Source organism: Ovis canadensis, chromosome 15 (assembly GCF_042477335.2).
Source record: "Ovis canadensis isolate MfBH-ARS-UI-01 breed Bighorn chromosome 15, ARS-UI_OviCan_v2, whole genome shotgun sequence".
Lineage (NCBI taxonomy): Eukaryota > Metazoa > Chordata > Mammalia > Artiodactyla > Bovidae > Ovis > Ovis canadensis.
The window spans coordinates 23,393,178-23,415,493 of NC_091259.1; the positions used below are offsets into that span (position 1 = coordinate 23,393,178).

The window sequence follows — 22,316 nt, forward strand, 5'->3', positions numbered from 1 at the left end:
ACTGGGCATATATCCAGAGAAAACCATAATTCAAAAGATACACGTACTCGAATGTTTACCGTAGAACTATTACAAAAGCCAAGACATGCAAGCAACCTAAATGTTCATCAACAGATGAATGGATAAAGAAGATGTGTGCATATATATATATATATATATATATACACACACATACACACACAATGAAATGTTGTGTGTGTCAGTTGCTCAGTCGTGTCTGACTCTGCAACCCTATGAACTGTAGCCTGCCAGGCTCCTCTGTCCACAGAATTCTCCAGGCAAGAATACTGGAGTGGGTTGCCATTTCCTTCTCCAGGGACAATGGAATGTTACTCAGCCATAAAAAAAAAAATGAAATAATGTTAACTGCAGCAACATCATGGACCTAGAGACTGTCATACCAAGGTAAAGTAAGTCAGACAAAGATAAATATCATACACTTATACGTTGAATCTTAAAAAATGATACAAATGAACTTACAAAAGACTGAAACAGACTCACAGACTTAGAAAACAAACTTATGGTTACCAAAGGGGAAAAGTGGAAGGGAGGGATAAATTAGGAATCTGGGAATAACATATACACACTGCTGCTGCTGCTGCTAAGTCTCTTCAGTTGTGTCCGACTCTGTGCGACCCCATAGACGGCAGCCCATCCAGCATACACACTACTATATGTAAAACAGATAAATAACAAGGGCCCACTGTATAGCAAAGGGCACTATACTCAATATTTTACAACCTATATAGGAAAAGAATCTGAAAAAGAATAGGTAATAGAACTGAATCACTTTGCTGTATACCTGAAACTAACACAACATTGCAAATCAACTACATTTCAATAAAAAATAAGCTTTTCAAAAAGCCATTTCAGGTGAACGTTTCCTGGATATGTCTCTATATTCTGTTATGTTAAAATCTATCAGTCCACCTTTCACTTTGGAATTCTCTTTATCAGTGCAGGATTTGCTAACATCATAGGTTGGTCATAGAAAAATAATGGTTCATTGACCTATACAAAATCTTCCATACGTGGAAATATCTCAAGTAAGCAATATCAAGAAAATCACATTTGTTAATACACCACAGATCACAATCATCAGAAAACTCTTTCACATATTGGGTAGCTGTCAAGCTCACAGTTGGCAAATGCAAGTTTTTCAAAAATTCTAATTTTCACTTGAAAGCTTGAGTTTTACCATCAGTAGCAAATACTGTCCATTGATTTTCTTGACGTCTCCCTTTATTCACTTTTGAGAAAACAGCAGCTACCAAATACCTAACTCAGAATAACCATAGTTTGTCCATTGTTCTTTCAGCTAAACCTGAGAGAAGCTGCTAGTTAAACTCAGGACTCAAGTGCTTGTCACACAAGGACTCTTCTTCCCTTTGCAACAGAAGTACTTTCTGTGTACTTCCCACGTGGTCACACATGACACTGAAAAGATGTACTTGAGCCTGGAGATTTAATAGAATTGATCATTTGTACCACTTCAACAAGAACATTCTTAAGTGAAATGGGCTTTCTATACCATGTTGGTTAGAAGTGGCCTGATTTCCAGTACAGTCAGAGGCCTCTGCCTTGATTCATATCAATCTGCCTGCAGTTTTACCCACTGTTGTTTCTGTACCATCAGTACAAACATCAATATAGTGGAAAAGACACACATCTTAGTAGTCTTAATATTATTATGAAGATAGTTATTAGGTCTCAGAAACCCTCCTGGTGTTCCACACGACACCACTTTGAAAAACACTACTCTGTTCTATAACCTCTTCCAGGAAAAGATGTGAAACTTAAGGATAACTTTAAGATGAAAACGGCTGCAAGTCAATCATACCTGAAAATGAGTCACCTCCCTGCCCAGGCAAAGAAAGATGCCCACAGCCCTCAGAAGCTGGTGAAACTTACAGAGAAGACGCACACAGCCCCTTTGATGCAAAGCCCTGCTTGAACTCTATCAGATGAACGAATCCTGCTGATTAAAGAAAATGCATCTGAAGAGAGAGAGCAGCCTCTCTAGAAAACACCTGCACAGGAATACATTTTCTTGCCCTTGAGGAATTCTTATAAAAAGGAACACAAATCAACAATGATATGTGACTGGCAAAAAGCCTCCGTGAGATTACTTTTAAGAGGCGGGAAGAAAAGAAATTGTAATAACTAGCTCAGCAGGAAGTCAGGTAACCCTTGGACAAAGGGAAGGATGTAAGAAAGGATGACTGAAAGGAAAAGAGAATGATACTCTCAAGCCAGAAGACCAGAGTATTAGAAAGATTTAAAGAATAAAAATGACAGAAGAGAAAATATCCACTAAATGGAAAGGATGTGCCATGCTTTTCATTTTATTTTGGCAAATCTGCTTCTTAAACAATGTACGTTGAGTCTTAACCAATGTAAGAATCCAGGCTCTGCCATATATTAAACTACCTGAACTAGAGCAAATGAGTTAACTTCTTGTTGGCCATTACATTGGTATTAATAATTGGGGATAATAGGACCTACTACACGGGGCTGTTATAAAGTTTAACTGAGACAATGGCAAGGGCTACAAGCAGATGCTCTGGCACAAAGTGTATGTTCAATACATTTTGGCTTCTTTTACGAGAATGGGGAAATGGAACAGGAATCATGACTATTGGATGGAGATTATCAGACTAAGTGAAGTAAGTTGGAAAGACAAATATCATATGATATCATTACATGTGGAATCTAAAATATGACATAAATGAACTTATCTCAACTTAAATGAACTTCTCTATGTCAGACGTAGAGAACAGACTTGTAGTTGCCAAGGCGACTGGTGGAGAGATGGATTGGGAGTTTGGGATTAGTGGATGCAGACAAACATAAATGGCAGAGCAGTTTCTACCTTGCTTGCTGGGACACTCACAGCTGGAGCTCTGAGCCACCATGTAAGAATTCTGACTAGCTTGATACTGAGAGGAAAGGCCACTTGCAGGAGCTCCAGTCTGCACACCTAGCCTTGAAGTGCACCCCAGCCCTGGGGCCAGGTTAATGAATGAAGGAGTCTCGAGATGACCCAATCCCAAATCATCCAGTCACCGCCGGCCTCTTCTCAGCACAGAGGACAGAAACAAGCCGTCTCTACTAGGCGCTGCCACAGTCCAGACCCACGGCATTGACTGTGAGCCTTACTTCTATTATTATTACTTTATACAGCTGAAATAATTATACAGCTCACCATACGACAGAATCAGGGGGAGTCCTGAGCTTGTTTCCCTGAAACTAGACAGTCCCATTTGGAGGTGATGGGAGACAGTGGCAGCCACTCCCCAAGACTAGCCTCACCAACACAGATCATCAGACATTAGATTCTCCGAAGGAACCGGCAACCTAAATCCCTCACATGCGCAGTTCACAGTAGGGTTCGAGCTCTTCTGAGAATCTAATGCCACAGCTGATTGACAGGAGGCGGAGCTCAGGAGGTAATACAATAGGGAGTGGCTGTAAATACAGAGGAAGCTTTGCTGGCTCACCGGCTGCTCACCCAGTTCCTAACAGGCCACGGACCACTACAGGTCCATGGCCTGGGGGTTGGGGACCCCTCACCTTTAACAAACCTCCAACTTCTTACACTCACAATCCCCACTGTCCTCAAGGTTTTGTGTAAATGGTATTGTGCTGCTGGTTACAGTACTTTCCCAGGTGCCTTCATTTAAGCCTACTGCGATTTCAGAAGGCATTTTCTTTTCCTCTTCTAGTGAAAGGAACATTAGACCACTCTTTTTTTCAGAAACTAGAGTGCAGTTAGGTGTGTTCTGCAGGGAGTTTAATGCACAGACAGATGTCTACTGCATCCACAAGGTTCCATGATTCTGAGAAAGAACATTTCCTAGTCTCTGTTTCTACCCTTCCTCCTTCTTGACCCGTCCCTCAAAACAGACCCCAGACAGGCCCTCTTGTCTGCCCTCACATCTTTTTCTTTGACAATTAACGGCTCATCCTTCAATGTGTAAGGAGACCTTGCAAATCAATATGCAAAAGTTTCACAGAAATAGAAAGTTCTCAGGAAAACAAACAGTTTATAAATGTCTAAAATGATGCTAAATGCCACTCATAATAAATAAATAACAATTTAAAATATAACAGTTGTTTTGTTTATCAGTCGGTAAAATTTGAACAAAACTGATTTGAGGAGAATTTATGGAAAAAAAACAGAACCTCTGGAAGGTAACTTGGCAGTATCCATTAACATTCAAAAGGTACTCATATGTGGTTATCATTCTATGAATTTATATTAGATATATATTAGCACATTTGCAAAGAGGTAGGCATAAAGCTATTAAAATACTGCCTGCAATATCAAGCACTGAAAACAAACCTAACATCCTAAAATGAGGGTTGATTATAAATTAAGAGTTCATATGAATGGACAAATTGCCCTCACATCTTTCAACCAAGTTTTCCCCCATCACCAGGATGAACAACCTGGTGGCCGTGATTCTAGGAGGCCATCCCTCAGGAAACAGACTCACTGGAGAATATGACATTCCCTCCTTTCCCCAGACTGCCCAGACAGAAAGGCTGACTCACGAGAAACCTCGATCTCAGAGCCCTTCAGAGCATGGCTCCTGCGAGGAAGGGCAAGGCGGGCCCACACCTGCTGCGGGGCCCCATGCCTGGGCCTCACCTCCCGGAGCAGCCCTTACGGCTGAGCAGCGGCTGCTGGCAGGGAGGTGCCAGGGGCACGCAGGGAGGCGCAGGGCCACGGGGCGTTTGTGGGCCTGACCTCACGCTGAGGAGGCAGAGCGGGCCTGGAGACAGGACACCTGCCATCCTCGTCTGGCTCTGCCAGTTCTGAGAGGGGTAGGGGGGAGGACCGGGCTCATCGGAAGAGGTGCGAGACCGCAGAGAGGGGAGCTCCTATCGCGTGGCTCCCACCCGAGCCCAGGTCACTGGAGTCCAGCCAGCGGGGCGGTGGAGACACGTGAAGGAAGGGGATGGGTCCAGGACACTTCCTGGGGCCCACCTGTGACTGAGCGGGCGCGGGTGAGGAGGGAGAGGCACTCGGTAGTCTGCGGAACACCTTCAAAGGCAGCAACAGCCAGAATGACGCAGTGGGGAATGGCATCCGAGCAAGTCGGAACCGGCGCCCTGAACCAGATGAACGAGCCCCCCGCCCACCACCCGCTGGCACAGGCTGGTGCAACAGAGCTGCCGACCCGAGGTGGAGGAGGCCAGGCTGATGGCAGGGCCTCCCCAGGAGAGGGGTTCTCAGGGCTAAATCCCACACCAACAGAGGGGCTTCTCAGGGCTAAATCCCTCCCCAGGAGAGGGCATCTCAGGGCTAAATCCCGCCCCAGGAGAGGGGCATCTCAAGGCCAAAGCCTTCCCTAGGAGAGGGGCATCTCAGGGGTAAAGCCCGCCCCAGGAGAGGGGCATCTCAAGGCCAAAGCCTTCCCTAGGAGAGGGGCATCTCAGGGCTAAAGCCGACCCCCGGAGAGGGCATCTCAGGGCTAAATCCTTCCCCAGGAGAGGGGCATCTCAAGGCTAAAGCCTTCCCTAGGAAAGGAGCATCTCAGGGCTAAAGCCCTCCCCAGGAGAGGGGCATCTCAGGCCTAAATCCCGCCCCAGGAGAGGGGCATCTCAGGGCTAAATCCTTCCCTAGGAGAGGGGCAACTCAGGGCTAAAGTCCTCCCCAGGGGAGGGGCATCTCGGGGCTAAAGCCCTCCCCAGAAGAGGGGCATCTCAGGGCTAAATCCACCCTGACACTTCCATTTGTTTCTCTCAAGGACTAGATTCCTGGAAGAACCCCACAAACAAATCTAGGAATACCCCTGAGAAACAGTAGACCCCCCTCCCTTGACAGCAGCCTGCTAAGTTGGTAAGTTCCACACCCCGATGCCTCACTGACCTACCTTCCAAGTGAGTCTCAGAAATGCCAAGCGGCAAAGCGAGGTTCAAGCTGACAAGAGCATCCCCCGTGGTATTTTCTCCCCATCAGTCCACACCAGACCTCCAAGGAGGAGTGGTTCATTTCACTCAGAAACATGTCCTGGTCCCACAGTACGAAGCGCAGTGATACTGCCTTCAGACAAACAGGGTTAGTATCTTTCTAGAATAGCACTGGCCAGTGGAACTTGCTGTGATGATTGGAAATGATTCTTAGGCACTTGAATCGTGACTAAACTAAACTGAAGGTTTAATTTCATTTATGCTCATTAATTTTAGATGGCCACATGTGGCTAGTGGTTACTGAGGACGGAGGAGATCTAGAACTTTAAAAAAAAAATAGACAGGGGCCAGATTAAGCTGCCAGGAAAAAAAAAAATCATGGAATTCTATTTCTCTACCGTGAGGAAGTGAACTTCCTTAACAGAGCAGCATCCGCTCAAGCATTTTTCCAGCCCTGAACTCTTCTCTGGTCATGACAATTATATATCAATGTGCCTCCAACACATCACAACTCGGAAGGCCCTTAGAGACCCGAGCCCAAACGGTCCACTGTAGGAAGCCACTCTACAATGTACCTACCATCTTTACCAGGTGCCCTCAGCAGTGGTGAGACTCAGCATCAATCCACCCCCCAAATCCTAGGATACTCTTTCAAAGGGAAATCAAGGATGCTCAAAATAATAAAAAAATAAATTTTGCACCATGCTTTACCTCTTATGTGGTCCTTTCACATGCATTATCTCAGGTAAGCCTCACCTAACGTCAGGATATAAGCATTAGTAACACATTTATTTTGCAAAAGTGAATTGGCCAAGGCAATATCGCCGGCACTTGGTGACCATGTATCCTAACCTCACATGTCTTCCAAGGAGTGAGAGGTCAAAAGACAATGGAAAAGTCGTGGTGGTGAAGTGGGAAGGCGTGGAGGAGGGATTAGAGGATGCAATCAGGCATATCAGCCAGGAGCCACAGAAATCAAACTGACGTTAATCTCAACTATTAAACAGGACAAACTCAGTTCCAAAGAGTAAAGCACCAGTCTAGGCTAATTTATAGGGGCGGGGCGGCGGGGGGCGGGGAGGCTATGCCCTAAAATAGTGCTTCTCAAAGTGTGGTCCCCGAACCAGAACCAGCAGCAACAGTGGCCCCTGGAAACTTGTCTGAAGCGCAAATTCTGAAGCCCTCTCCAAGCCCTGTGGAAACAGAAACAGCCAGTGGGGCCCAGCAGTCTGGCTTAAAACAAGCCCTCCTGACGATTCCCATGTCCACCCACGTTTGAGAACCACAGCACCACAATTCTACATCTGAAGCCCAGGCCATTTCCTCTGGGAAATAAACAACCTGGTCATCAAGGGAAAGGAAAGGGAGCCGCCAGGAGTGAAGTTTGAGACACGTCCTGGTGACATCAGCCCTGATGTACTGTACTTCGGGTAATAAAGGACTCAGTCCAGTCAGTAGAGAATCTGCCTGCAATGCAGGAGACCTAGGTTTGAGCCCTAGGTCGGGAAGATCCCCTGGAGAAGGAAATGGCGACCCATTCTGGTATTCTTGCCTGGAGAATCCCATGGACAGAGCAGCCTGGCTGGCTTCAGTCCATGCAGTCACAAAAGTCAGACACGACTTAGTGTCTTAGTGACACCACCACCAAGCTCTGAACTAGCTCAGGACCGCACACACCTCCTGTGGTCAGGGCACAGAGGAAATTGTTCTTTACCAGGAAATCTTGGTTTAGGAGCTTTCCTGTTGGCCCAGTGGATAAGATTCTGGATGCAAGTTCCATCCCTGGTCTGGGAGCTAACTACATGCTGCAGGACAACTAAGCCTGTGTGCTCAGCCACGAGTGCAGCCAAAAAAAATTTTTTTATATAAATTCTAAAAAAGAAATTGGTTTAGAAATAGGGGAAAGGTATATTCTATAGAGAATACTAGATTGTGAACAGAGTATCCTAGCTTCTAATCTCAATAAATATTTGCAAACAGCAAGGTCTTACTGTATAGCACAGGGAACTATGTTTAATATCTTGTAATAAGGCATCATGGAGAAAATATGAAAAAGAATATATATATAAAAATCACTTTGCTGTACAGCATAAATTAACACAATATTGTAAATCAACTATACTTAAATAAATTTTAGAATAGTATTTAGTATACAACCATGTTCCCAAGTGTGAAGAGACAAAGTTCTATGGCTTTTTTTAAGCATCAATGATTAAAAGCTGGTATTCCAGTTTCTCAGAGAAAGAAATGAGAATATACAAAACAAAATCATTTATCTCCTGCTATTTTAAAATAATAACAGGCATTTATTGAATGTGCCCAGCACTGTGCTAAGTACTATATATGCATCATTTCATTTCACCTGCACCCTCCTCCCCCAGGTGAGCACTATGACTATCTCCACTGTCTCTGTGAGGCTGCGCAGGTCACATTCACTGAGATCACACAGCAAGGAGGTGGCAGGGCCAAGAAGCAAACCAGATCTATCTGACCTAAACAATCTAAAATACTACTGCTTTTTTCATTTTGACACATATTCTAACTTTAAATCTATTCAACCTTACTCATACTCTATGTTATTCAGTTTTAAGTACTTCCTTTTAAAGGCTAGTATGCCACGTGCTGTTCAAAAGAGTCCTCAACCACTCGGCTTACCCAGAGTCCTTCAGCCCGTGCTCAAGAACCAGGGTAACTTACACTGAAGAATTCATGCCAGTAAAATATTCAAAAACTAGATCAAAGGCAAGAATCCACTGTCTTCTCACCATGCTCAGGCAACATGCCCAGGGAAGCCCTCCCTGACCACCAGATCAGAGCGGGAACTCCCTGAGGCTTCTCTTCTCTGGGTTCCCACATACGCCTCGCTCTTCTCTATTCCGACAGTAACACCTGGGAATGTCCACACACCACTGCACCAATAGTGAGCTCGGGAGAGTGGGAACTATATCTGATTCACCAGTGGGCTTCCAGAGCACTAAAATACACAATCGACACCTAAGAGATGGTTGATAACACGGATAGCAAGACATACACATTATTAAGAGGACTGCACTGTATAAGGGAACTGCAATTTGAAGACGTAAAATATGAGACTTTTAAAAAAAAAACAGAAAATCTTTGGGAAATTAACTTGGGCAAAATGTTCTTAGATGTAACACCAAAAGCACAGTTCATAAAAGCAAAAAAAAAAAAAGAATAAATTGGATATTAGCAAAATTTTAAAAAATTTTGTCCTCTAAATGATCCTGTTAAAAGTTCAAAAAGACAGGATACATGTTGGAAAAAAATATATACACAAGCCACATATCTGACAAAGTCATATCTGGACTACATGAAGAATTCTCAAAGCTCAATAGCCAAAAAAAAAAAAAATACACTTAGAACATCGGCAAGACAGGAGCAGACATTTCACCATAAAGGACACACAGATCACACAGATGACAAATAAGCACATGATGGTCTAATCAGCCATTAGAGAATGCAAATCAAAACCATGATGAGACTAGAACATTTACTGGGACGCTAAAATAATAAACAAATGGTGGTGTGGACGCAGAAAAACTGCACCTCTCACACATTGCTGGTGGGAATGTGAAATAGTATAGCCACTCTGGAAAAGTTTGACGATTTCTTTAAAAAAGAAAAAACTAAACATATGCTTACCATCCAAAACCCAGCAATCGCAATCCAAGGCATTTGTCTTAGAGAAATGAAAACTCTGTCCTCATCAAAACCTGTACATGTATGTTGACAGCAACCTCAACTGTAAGAGCCAAAAACTGAAAACAAGCTAGGTGTCTTTTAGTGGGTAAATGCTTAAACAAACTAGTATAACAACACCAAAGAATACTACTCAGCAATAAAAAGGAATGAACTAGTGATGATGCAACGGTCTGGGTGGATCTCAAGGGTGTTAAGCTGAGTGAAAACGCTAATCTCAAAAGACCACATACCGCATAAAGCTATGTATGTAACATTCTCAAAATTACAGATGGCGAAGGGGTTGAGTAGTCACCAGGGTTAAGAGATGGGGCGGGGTTAAGGGAGGCGTGACTACAAAGGCGTGGTGCAAAGAGCTCGGAGGTGATAGAACAGCTCTGTATCTTGACTGTGGAAGTAGCTACAGAAATCCACACAGACGAACGATTCTACACGCCACCACCCCCCCCACACACACACACACAAAATGTCCGCATGTAAAACTGGTGAAGTGTGAATATGGTTTCGATTGTACCAACGTTTATTTACTGGTTCCACTGCCATGCTCTGGTTACGTGAGATGTTACCACTGGGGGAAACTGGGTGAAGTGAACACGGGACCTCTCTACGATTTTTGCAACTTCCCATAAAGCAACGATCATTTCAAAACTAAAAGTTAAACAAGGGAATTACAGGAATTTCACTTAAAACAAACAAACAAAGAAGTATACATAGCTGCACAACTGGCCAGTGAGGTCCCAAATACAGATTTAAACACACAAAGTAGGACCACTGGCTTGATTTTTTTTTTTTAAGTTAAACCCAATTCTCCAGAGGCATAAAGGGGACACATTTCCTAATATGTTGGAGCTACTCCCCCATACCCCAATAAAGGGAGGAAAGATGCCTGATGTGTGAGCCACTTTGGGAATCCAGGAGTCTGGTCCTAACGGCCTGGCATGAACAGACCCTAAAGTTTCACAAGGATGGAGGCCAAGGGCCCACAAGTCAGAGAACTGAAAGTCGTGCCAACACACAAGCCCAGGCGAGGCTCTCTTTCAGAAAATGCCCTGTGCGGATCTACCCACGATGGCCAAGATTTAAATTCTGCCTTCCTTCCGAGACAAAACAAACCAACAAAATAAATTTTAAAAAATAAATTGCTAAGCAAACAAATAAAAACCTCAACAACCCCAGACTATTTCCAACAAAACTTATAATTAAATATGTCCTCTTCCATGACCTCCAAGCTATCCCTTGCTTTTCAAGTATTCCACTGCCTAGTTAATTCTGGGACATAAGAACCTACCAAAATTAGTGAAAAACTAGGAGGAGAAAAATTATTCAAAACACTAGAGAATTTACTGATCTAAGCTACCATATCCATTTAAAATGCAGACAGATTCTTGGAAGTGGTGAGGGGTTGTGGGGGGTGGGGCGGGATAGGAGAATGCTACTTTGTGAGAATTTTGCTTATCAGGACTATTAACAGGTCTTACAAAGTTACTTCCTTTTTCATTTACTGGCCTGGAAAATCAGATTTTTACAATTTTCACTAGCAATCCCCTCCTTTCCTAAGTCATTCATTATTATTTTTTCTTTGAAAAGCTTTATGTCACACGATACTTCATCATTTTCAAAGCATTTTCACAAATTACTAAGAAACACAGCACTGGTACCCATGGGCTGTACTTTTCCACAAAACTCACCAGCCAGACTGCCATCTAATTTCAATTAGTTCAGCCATGTTTCCCCCAGGCACTGGGTCCACACTTCTCCACAGGGGTGGACATCAAAAAAAAAGCAGAGTACTCTACACATAAGCCTTCCAGACAAACCAGTCAAGGGCAGACACTCTCAAGTTTAATCAGCAGAGTGCCTTCCCATAAAATCATTCACATTTCTGCATTCCTGTGCTTTTCTTAAGGACAGTACTTTAAAATTTCATTTAAACTCAAAGTCCTCCATTAGTTTCCATGAAAAGATGCATTTTTAAGTGCTTTGATCTCCACATGTCCTTCTGTACATTAGTATTCTTCAGCCTCCACCATCTGCACAGAAGCAAAACACCAGGACTTGTGCACATTTTAAAAAGAAGGGAGAGGGAAGTGGAGTTAAGAGTACCTTCTCAGGACTTCCCTGGTGCTAGAGTGGCTAAGACTCCCTGATCTCAAAACCTGGGACCTGTGTTACATCCCTGGTCAGGGAACTATATCCCAGTGCCACAACTAAGACTGCCTCCCCACCTAAATCAAAATAATTTTTTTTTTAAGAGCGCCTTTTCTCATCCTATCCTACTGATAGAGTTCACAAGGGTTTATTCATTTATCTTGAAAAAATGTATCTCACAAAGCAAAGTATATCCATCCAAAAATTAAGCATCCACCCACACCTCACCAGGGAGTAGAGGCAGGCGGCTCTAAAGCTTTCTCCTCTATGCCCTACTCCTTTTTATTTAAATCAGTGGTTTCCAATCCTCTGCTCCCCTGCAGAACAGCTCAAAATGTGAGAAGTACTATGACCACACTTCTTCCATAAAAAGCATTATAGTAGATGCACCATGATGATCTGAGCCCGGTCCTGGGGGTTAAATGTCACACTGGTCTAGATGCTTCAAGAACTTGCAATCTAGAGAGACTCTAATCCCTACCATGGGTTAGATATCCAAGGAGAGCTGCGGGGTCCAGGAGAGGTGGGCAGTCAGGGGAAATCTTAAGTCAGTCTGGCAGGGACACACTGGCCAGTTCTGGAAGCAGAGAGAGGAATGACTGTTCAACATTTCAAGTCCAGACTTTTCACTTCCCGAAAAGGAAGGACATTTTTTGGAATAGGAGCTATGAATAAGCCCTCTATTCTGGTTGTATTTGCTTATAGCAAGTACCCTTATTGTTTGGGGGTGGTCCAAAGCATCTTTGGGGATCATAAAGGGCCCTCCTGATTCCCTACCTCCAGTGCCTGGTGTGTGTGTGTGTGTGTGTGTGTGTGTGTGTGTGTGTGTGTGTGTGTGTGTGTGTGTCCCTACCTCCAGTGCCTGGTGTGTGTGTGTGTGTGTGTGTGTGTGTGTGTGTGTGTGTGTGTGTGTGTGTGTCCCTACCTCCAGTGCCTGGTGTGTGTGTGTGTGTGTGTGTGTGTGTGTGTGTCCCTACCTCCAGTGCCTGGTGTGTGTGTGTGTGTGTGTGTGTGTGTGTGTGTGTCCCTACCTCCAGTGCCTGGTGTGTGTGTGTGTGTGTGTGTGTGTGTGTTTTTGCCATTTCCTTCTCCAGGGGATCTTCCCAACCCACGGATGGAACAAAAACTCGATCCTCCTAACACGCCTTGGAAGAAGGAAGCGGGCAACCATGTCCACAGTCCACCAGGACAGGGCAAAGGAACTGAGGGACCGAGAGCAAAAAGTGTTCTGTCCCAACAGCCAAGTCTCCGAGGCCGGCCCATCACCAGGACCACGTCTACAGAAGCCCCAGTCCAGGTGATCCACACACCAGCCGGGCATTTTCCAAAGCACGTGCCACCTGGGGACAGTAAACCAACACCGAAGTCAAAGATGCAAAAACCCTTGGAACCAAAATGTAAAGTCTCTACAGCCATCAATCAAGATACTAGAGGGGAGGGCGTGGCGAGGAGCGGGAGCAGCGGGCCGCCAGCCAGGTTCTCAGCCCGAGCTCCTAAGGGGGAAACCTGGAAAGGTCGCCGCGGCGGAGGCCCCGGAGCTGGGTGTGCGCCAGGAGCTCGTCGGTTCGGCCGCCCGGTCCTCCAGCTCGGCTGCCCACGGGGCACGTCCGGCCCCTGGCCCAGCCCGGGGGCCCGGCTCTGCCCAGCTGTCATCAACCAAAGTGCCAGTCTCCCTCCTGCCACGGAAGTCCCATTCCAAGAAAGGCCAGTGCCTTGGAAAGTTTAATGTTTCTCCCACCCCGAAAACAGATGCTTTTGAAGCAACAGTAACAGCAAGGGAGAGAAAGGGATCTAACTCCCCACTTTCGGCCAAAGAAACTTGTCCGCGGAGAACAAAGAAGGGGCAATCGGAGAAGGCGAACCGAGGCTGGGGCGTCCCTTCGCCGCCCCCACCAGCCAGGGCCGAGAGTTTGGGGCCGTAGGAAGGTCCCGCGTGTCGGGCGGGCGGGCGTGCGCGCCTTTGTCTCGCGCGCCGGGAAGCGACCGCCGGCCACCCGTTCCCTCGGCCGTCGGGGACCGCGCGCGGGCGGGTCGCGCGGAGCGCGGCCATATGGCAGCGCCCCTCCGTTAAAGGCCCGCCCCACGGCTCGGGCGCCCCTGCACCCCGGGTCCCGGGCCGCGACGGCCAAACGACTCCCAGTCTGGGGCCTGCAGAGTGGCGCGGAAACGGAGTTCTAATTTTTTTTTTTTTTTTTTAAGTAATCTGGGTAAGGGAGATCAAGATTCCGGTGGCGGGCACTCTCGGTCCCCGGGGCCGAAAAAAGGCTGCCCAAGTCGCTCTGGAGCCGGGCCGACCTCAGCCCGGAGCCCCCCGAGAAAGGAGCTCTCCCCCACCCGCCTCCCCCGGCCCGGAGTGGCTGGGGGCGGAGAGCATCGATCGGCTGGGTCCTCGGCGCTGGAGACTCGGGGGCGCCCCTCCCTGCACCCCGACCGGGGACTGGTTACCTCTCACCGCAGACTCACAAGTTCCCCGGCGCAACTTTGCCCTCCACATGAGGCGATCATGGCCAGCTCAGCTCCGTGACTGGGGACGGCGGCCGCCAGGCAGCGAGCAGGGAACGGCGTGGGGGCAGCCTGCGGAAGCGGCGCCCGGCGATCGCCCCCATTCACACGGGAAGCGGAGACCAGCCCGGGGCTTCCCCTCCAGCCCCAAACCCCAGCGCCGCCTCTGGGTCCTAGAGCGCCCCGCGCCCGCGCCGCCGCCCGGGGAGGGTGGTCCGGGCTGGTCCGCGTAACCCTACACTCCACCCCCGCCGGGCGCCCGGCCGCTGGGCCCTAGAGCCCGCCTGCACCGGCTCGCCGCCCCTCCCCAGGCCCCGGAGACCGCCTGCTGCCACCGCCCAGGGCTCCAGCTCCAGTGTCCGCCCCGGAGTGAGGAGGGCGACGGCCTCTCTCGATTCGGTCTCCTTCCTGCGACTTTCTCTTCCTCCCCACCAGGCCAACTCCGGCCGAAATCGTTTTCCCGATCTGCCCTCAAAGTCCAGATGAGGTCTCTATAGGATTCTTTTTTTCTTCTTCTTCTTCTTAAGAAGCATTTTCAGATGAAAAGTGGCCAGAGTTTTCTCTCTGCATTGCCCTGGTCTCCAGGGCTTCTATCACGCACTGGGATTGGGCGACCAGCCGCTGCGATGGGCTCCGTTGACAAGCAGAAGGGCCAAAACAGATTCTACAACCCGAGAGCCTGCAACCGGTGGTCATACACCCTCTAGGAGTCGAGGCAAAGAAAGGAACTCTGGGAAAAGGTTGCTGATTCTGCCTCAAGTCTTAAGTCAGGCAATATTGAGTATAATACTTCTCAACCGCTCCTGCATATCCAATTAATGCATCTCTGGAGCCTTGATCTGGGGACCCGAAACTCACCCACATCTTGTAACATTCTCCCTAGTTTCCAGGAGCTGGCTCTGCTGCTCAGCGGAGGAGAGTCAGGGCATTCCAAACCTCTCACCCTGTGCTCCTCTCTAGACCAGGGTTCTTTCAGGGATTCCTGCCTGGACTGAGGCAATGAGCTAACCAGTCCACCAGCAGTTTTACTTCTCCACTCAATCCTAGTGGGTTGTGTGCCCTTCTGATTCCAGTCTATTCTCCTAATACATCCCTAATAGTTCAGGAACCTCTGCTCTCAAGATTTGTTGTTGTTCAGTCACGAAGTCCTGACACTTTGTGACCCCAATGGACTGCAGCACTCCAGGCTTCCCTGTCCATCACCAACTCCCGGAGCTTGCTCAAACTCACGTCCATCGAGTCAGTGATGCCATCCAACCATCTCATCCTCTGTTGTCCCCTTTTCCTCCCACCTTCTATCTTTCCCAGCATCAGGGTCTTTTCCAATGAGTCAGTTCTTCACATCAGGTGGCCAAAGTATTGGAGATTCAGCTTCAGTATCAGTCGTTCCAATGAATATTCAGGACTGATTTCCTTTAGGATTGACTGGCTTGATCTCCTTGCAGTCCAAGGGACTCTCGAGTCTTTTCCAACACCACAGTTCAAAAGCATCAAGGTGCAATAATATATAACAATTATTTACCAAATACCTATCACTTTTAGAGTTTGATACCCTAGTACTTGATAACACACAAAAGAAACAGCAGCTAACCAGCCCTTCAAGGATTTATTTATTTAAAATAACAAAATATGCCACCACAAAGCAGGAAAGCACTGAAGATACTTGGAAAAACTGAGAGGACTGAGCTACATGCAGGAGAAAGGAGAGCCGTGAAGGGTTCTGGGGCTCAGAGCCACTGGCATTTGTAGGGATTTAGCATCGGCTGGGGCTTCTTCAAATCAAGCTTCCTTGGTGGTTGAGATGGTAAAGAGTCTGCCTGCAATGCAAGAGACTGGGTTCCATCCCTGGGTCAAGAAGATCCTCTGGAGAAGGGACTGGCAACCCACTCCAGTACTCTTGCCTGGAGAATCCCATGGACAGAGGAGCCTGATGGGCTACAGTCCATGGGGTCACAAAAAGTCAGTCGTGACTAAGTGACTAACATAGGCTGAGGGAGAATGATGTATAGAAAGAGGAGGAAAAGTAGGAAGGAAACTAAAATGTATTAATTGCCCATGATTCTATATCACTATATCCCGAGAGACAGCAGAATTTAATAGTTAAAAGTATCCACTGGAATGAAACCTAGATGGATTGGTGAGTCACAGTTCCACCACTCTATCTGCGGACACTTGGGCAAGTCACCTAAGTTTGCTAAATCTCAGTTTCGTCTTTTGCAAGATGAGGGAAATAGCATCAAACCTCACGAGGTGGTTGTAGGAACTGAATAAAGTAGTAAATATAAAATAGCACAATGCACATAAGTGCTCAACACACATTTACTATTATTTCAAGCAACACTCCAATAGCCCTGGAGATAGGAAGCCCATCGGGGAAGTAGCTGCAGAAAACAATGACACGTGAGGTTGGGCAAAGGAGGTAGAAAAGAGAGATATCAAATCTTTGAAGATACCAAATAAAGGGAAGATAACCAAATCTTTGAAGCAACATTTTATCTCTTTTCATTGACTGGACAGCTATCCTGGGAGAAAGAACAAAGTAATCAAGTTAACTCGGATTTTGTGGCTGGGTCATAGAAAGAATGGATCATTCTTGGAAGATTTATAAATGAGTTAATCCAAAGGATGGACCAAGGATGGAAGAAGAAGGAGAACTGAGAAGGAAAACTGGTTTGAAAAAGATGTTGAAGGGCTTCCTGTCCTCTGAACAAGATAAAATAAGGCACAAGGGCCTTAGCTGAGAAGTCAAGAACAGAATTATAGAGAAAAAGAGATGAAACTGTGAAGATCAGTTTACTCGGAGAATGCCCATAACAGAAAATTCAGGGAAGAAGGAGGCAGAAGAGGCAGGAGCTGGGGAAGAACATGGGTCTCCCACGTTGTAGGCAGACACTTTACCATCTGAGCCACCAGGGAAGTCCAGTAGAAGAGCTAGGAAGGTTTAAAGGCATGTAATCCCAGGGACAGGGGATCCTCGTAGGCTGCCGTCTATGGGGTCGCCCAGAGTCGGACACAACTGAAGCGACTTAGAAGCAGCAGCAGCAGCAAGACAGAGGGGGTTTTAAGAAGATGCTATCAAATACTACAGATTCTTAGGCTTCTGAAGAAGTGACAGGCACAGTATGTGGGCTCAAGAATCTGCCGATCCAATCAAGCAGACGACACCTAGAATTTTCAAATTGATCCCGAGTGATGATTAATTTGGCAGGCAAATTTTTCCCCTCCAAACATTTTAATTTTCTCAACCATTAATAATCACTATATCAAATACAGAAAATGAATAGTCTTCTACATCAAATATACGTGACTATTTTTCAGGCGCTAAGACCTGAGAAAAACACTTTGGATTTGACCAGTAAGAGGTCATCAATAACATTTTACATATATTTGGTTTCAGATTCCAACTATGATTGGGACCAAATAGAAACAAGGTATGTTTACACTAAAGACTGAATGCAGCTCTACGGGCAGAAAGGTAGTTAACGAGTCAGCATCTGTGGTTTTGGATCTACATACCCTACATTGCTTTCAAACTGTGGTGCTGGAGAAGACTTTTGAGAGTTTCTTGGACTGCAAGATCAAACCAGTCCGTCCTAAAGGAAATCAGCCCTGAACATTCATTGGAAGGACTGATGCTGAAGCTGAAGTTCCAGTACTTTGGCCACCTGATGTGAAGAGCTGACTCATTAGAAAAGACCCTGATGCTGGGAAAGACTGAGGGCAGGATGAGAAGGGGACGACAGAGGATGAGATGGCTGGATGGCATCACCGACTCAATGGCCGTGAGTCTGAGCAAACTCCAGGAGACAGTGAAGAACAAGGAAGCCTGGCGTGCCACAGTCCCTGGGGTCGCAAAGAGTCGGACACGACTGAGCAACTGAACAATAAAACAAGCAGGGCCAGGCTCTGTGCTGTCATCCTACGCAGGCATTTGGTTCATTGAGTGAATGATGGATATGAGGCCGGTTTGTCTGGATGTTTCAGCTTCACACCCATGGTGACACACTGGTCTCTTCTTGCCTCATGGCTTTCTCCTCTGAGCACACTACCTAATACTCATTAAACCCATGTGCGTGTATGCTAAGTCTCTTCAGTCATGTCTGACTCTTTGTGACCCCATGGACTGTAGTCCACCAGGCTCCTCTGTCCAGGGGAACCTCCAGGCAAGAACACTGGAGTGGGTTGCCAGGCCCTACTCCAGGGGATCTTCCCTACCCAGGGATTGAACCTGAGTCTCTCATGTCTCCTGCACTGGCAGGCAGGTTCTTTACCAGTAGCACCATCTGGGAAGCCCGTTAAACACATAATCTGATCTATATAAAACACAAAAGCAGAGGGTGGATACCATCATGTACAGGGAAAATGCACCAACATTAGAAAGCTCATAAGGAAGAGGAGAGACGTTAGCTGCAAATAAACCCAAGATCCTGACTGAGACACTCAGTAGCTCAGAATATAAAGCACCTGGCATGTCACAGGTATTTATTAAATGATAATCATTGTTATTTGCTATTCTTACTACAGAAACTTTCAGAATATTGAAAGCTCATACTGTTGGCTGAATGGTTGTTTCACGGTTTCTCAACCTTGGCACGTGTGACATTTGGGGTTGAGGTTTTTTGTGACGAGGACTGCCTTCTGCATTGTTAGATGCTTAGCAGCATCCCTGCCTCTACCCATGTGATGCCAGTAGCAACCTTCCCACTCCACGTTGTGGCAACTAATAACGTCTCGTCATTGTTCAGTCGCTCAGTCGTGTCCAACTCTTTGTGACTCCATGGACTGCAGCGCTATAGGCTTCCCTGTCCTTCACTATCTCCTGGAGTTTGCTCAAACTCATCTCCATTGAATTAGTGATGCCATCCAACCATCTCATCGTCTGTTGTCCCCTTCTTCTCCTGCCCTCAATCTTTCCAGCACCAGGGTCTTTTCCAATGAGTCAGCTCTTCACATCAGGTGGCCAAAGTACTGGAGCTTCAGTTTCAGCATCAGTCCTTCCAATGACTATTTAAGGTTGATTTCCTTTAGGATGGACTGGTTTGATCTCCTTGCCATCCAAGTTTAACTCTCAAAAGTCTTCTTCAGCATCATAGTTCAAAAGCATTAATTTTTTGGTGCTCAGCTTTCTTTATGGTCCAACTCTCACATCCATCCAAACTATTGCTTTAACCAGATGGACCTTTGTTGGCAAAGTAATATGTCTTCTTTGTAACATGCTGTCAAGGCTTGTCATAGCTTCTCTTCCAAGGAGCAAGCGTCTTTTAATTTCATGGCTGCAGTCACCATCTGCAGTGATTTTGGAGCCCAAGAAAATAAAGTCTGTCACTGTTTCCATTGTGTCTCCATCAGTTTGCTATAAGGTGATGAGACTATGATGCCATGATCTTTGGCAATTTTTGAATGTTGAGCTTTAAGCCAGCTTTTTCACACTCTTCTTTCACCTTCATCAGGAGACTGTTTAATTCCTCTTCACTTTTTGCCATAAGGATAATGTCATCTGTGTATCTGGTAATGTCATCTGGTTATTGATATTTCTCCTGGAAACTTTGATTCCAGCTTGTGCTTCATCCAGCCCTGCATTTCGCATGATGTACTCTGCATATAAGTTAAATAAGCAGGGTGACAATATACAGCCTTGAGGTACTCCTTTCCCAATTTGGAATCAGTCCATTGTTTCATGCCTAGTTCTAACTGTTGCTTCTTGACCTGCACGCAGATTTCTCAAGAGGCAGGTCAGGTGGTCTGGTATTCCCATCTTTTTAAGAATTTTCCACAGTTTGTTGTGATCCACACAGCCAAAGGCTTAAGTGTGGTCAACGAAGCAGAAGTAGATGTTTTTCTAGAATTCTCTAGCTTCTTCTATGATCCAACGGACCACCAGGCTCCTCTGTCCCTGCGATTTCCAGGCAAGAATAAGGGAATGGGTTGCCATTTCCTTCTCCAGGGAATACTGGCTCCAGACATTGCCAAATGTCTCCTGTGGGCAAAACTGCCCCTGGTTGAGATCGTCTAAATTAGCTGAGTAGTTAATGTTGCCCAGCTTACAAGCTCCCAAGCTTCTAACTATATTGATCATTCCATTGAGTTGTTGGGTGAATCCAATTGCATTACTAATATGAGCCAGCCTCACTTTTGTTCATTCTACAGTTTATGTTATATTATGACAATTTCTTTCTCTTTCTGTCTTCACGAACAAAAAACTAGTTAGGTTTTATTCTGTTTCCAAAGATGGTATAGAAAGTGTCTTTTTTCCCTAAAACCTGGAATCATACTGAGTTTCTAAAACAACAGCAACAGACAATCACTATTAAAAACAAGGACTGTTATAACTGGAGATAACTTCGATCAGAGTGTTTACACTTATGATTGCTTACAGTTACCATTCTGAAAAGTATGCTGGTGTGTTTTATTCCAAAAACATGTCCTCTCTGTTCATAGCTAGAAAGAACAGCGAGAAGAATGGCCCCTCCACGGCCTATCCAGCCTATCTAGTTCTTCTCTTTCTAGAATATGTATTAAAGACAAGAACATCTTCCAGTACATCTTGTACCTTAAATGCCAAAGACAAAGAAATGGGGAAGCTCTCACCATTCCCAAGGACTCCAGCCATTCCGTATGGTTCAATTCAAGAGAAAAAAATTCTTTTACAGCATAATCTCAGAGTGGGGGTTTTTGTGGTTGTTCAGTTGCTCAGTCATGTCCGACCTTTTGCGACGCCATGAACTGCAGCACACCAGGCTTCCCTGTCCTTCACTATTTCCTGGAGTTTGCTCAGATTCATGCCCATTGAGTCATTGATGCCATCGGACCATCTCATTCTCTGTTGCCCCCTTCTCCTCCTGCCTTCAATCTTTCCCAGCAGTGGGGGTGAGGAGTTAAAATTCACATCTTATACATGATCCATCCAGAAATCAAAAATTACTTATTGTGCATCAGTGACAGAGCCAGTATTATGCTAAGCAGAACATAATCTTCAGGAAAGTCCAAGGTCAGGAGGGGAAAAATTAGAAATAACTCGAAAAAAAATTAAGTCCTAAACAGAAAGACTACGTGAACGAATTAACAGAAAGCACAACAGAGTTTGAAAGGAGGCAGAACCATGTGAGAGCGGCAGTGGTTCATTTATTCATTCATTTACTCAAAAAATATTATCAATTACGTTGAATAAGCCACACCCTCCACTAGGTGTGCAGATACCCTACCACAGGCCCTGCTCATTACAATGTATATACATCTATAACTACAAACGGGTCTACCTGTGATGAAGAAAAGGAACAGGGTTCAATAACAAAGATTAGTGATGGACAGGGTAGCTACTGAGAGGGAGTGGAAAGGAAGGCTTCTCCAAGGTGACAAAGAAGAGGATGCAGAACAGTCCTGTTGAGCAAACAGCCTGAGCAGGGATGTTAAAGCAAGAAGGAGCTTAAAGGAGGCAAAGCAAGGGGTGCCTGTAGGGACCCAGGCCAGAGCACCCCGGGATGAGTTCCTTAGGAAGGTTACGTGTGTTAGTTGTTCAGTCATGCCAGATCTTTGTGACCCCATGGGCTGTAGTCTGCCAGGTGGCTCTGTCCATGGGATTTCCCAGGCAAGAATACTGAAATTGGTTGCCATTTCCTTTTCCATTAGGAAGTGAAAGCCACTCAGTCATGTCCGACTCTTTGCGACCCCATGGACAGTCCATGGAATTCTACAGGCCAGAATACTGGAGTGGGTAGCCATTCCCTTTTCCAGGGGATCTTCCTAACCCAGGTTAAAACTCAGGTCTACGGCATTGCAGGCAGATTCCTAACCAGCTGAGCCATGAGAGAAGCTCAAGAATACTGGAGTGGATAGCCTATCCCTTCTCCAAGGGATCTTCCAAACTCAGGAGTCAAACTGGGGTCCCCCGCACTGCAGGCAGATAGCTACCAGCCTGTGGGAATGGTCCCTTTCCAATCATCCTTCCCTGGTGGCTCAGATGGTGGAGAATCTGCCTGCAATGCAGGAGACCCTGGTTCAGTCCCTGGGTTGGGAACACACCCTGGAGT

The 22,316-nt window shown here is 46.1% G+C and overlaps 1 protein-coding gene across 4 annotated transcripts in view; it reads right to left on the bottom strand.

Annotated features, from left to right (window-relative positions):
* Window positions 1–22,316, bottom strand: part of AMOTL1 (angiomotin like 1) — a 164,819-nt gene that overhangs the window by 108,272 nt on the left and 34,231 nt on the right. The window contains exon 1 of one of the 4 annotated variants that reach the window (XM_069555111.1): window positions 14,233–14,921. The exons of 1 other annotated variant lie outside the window; for it this stretch is intronic. In XM_069555111.1, coding sequence (XP_069411212.1) covers window positions 14,233–14,281 — 49 coding nt within the window. In that variant the 5' untranslated portion in view covers window positions 14,282–14,921. Of the gene's footprint in view, window positions 1–14,232; window positions 14,922–22,316 lie in introns of those variants that run through there. 2 more of the 4 variants (XM_069555112.1, XM_069555113.1) reach the window with 2 other exon arrangements.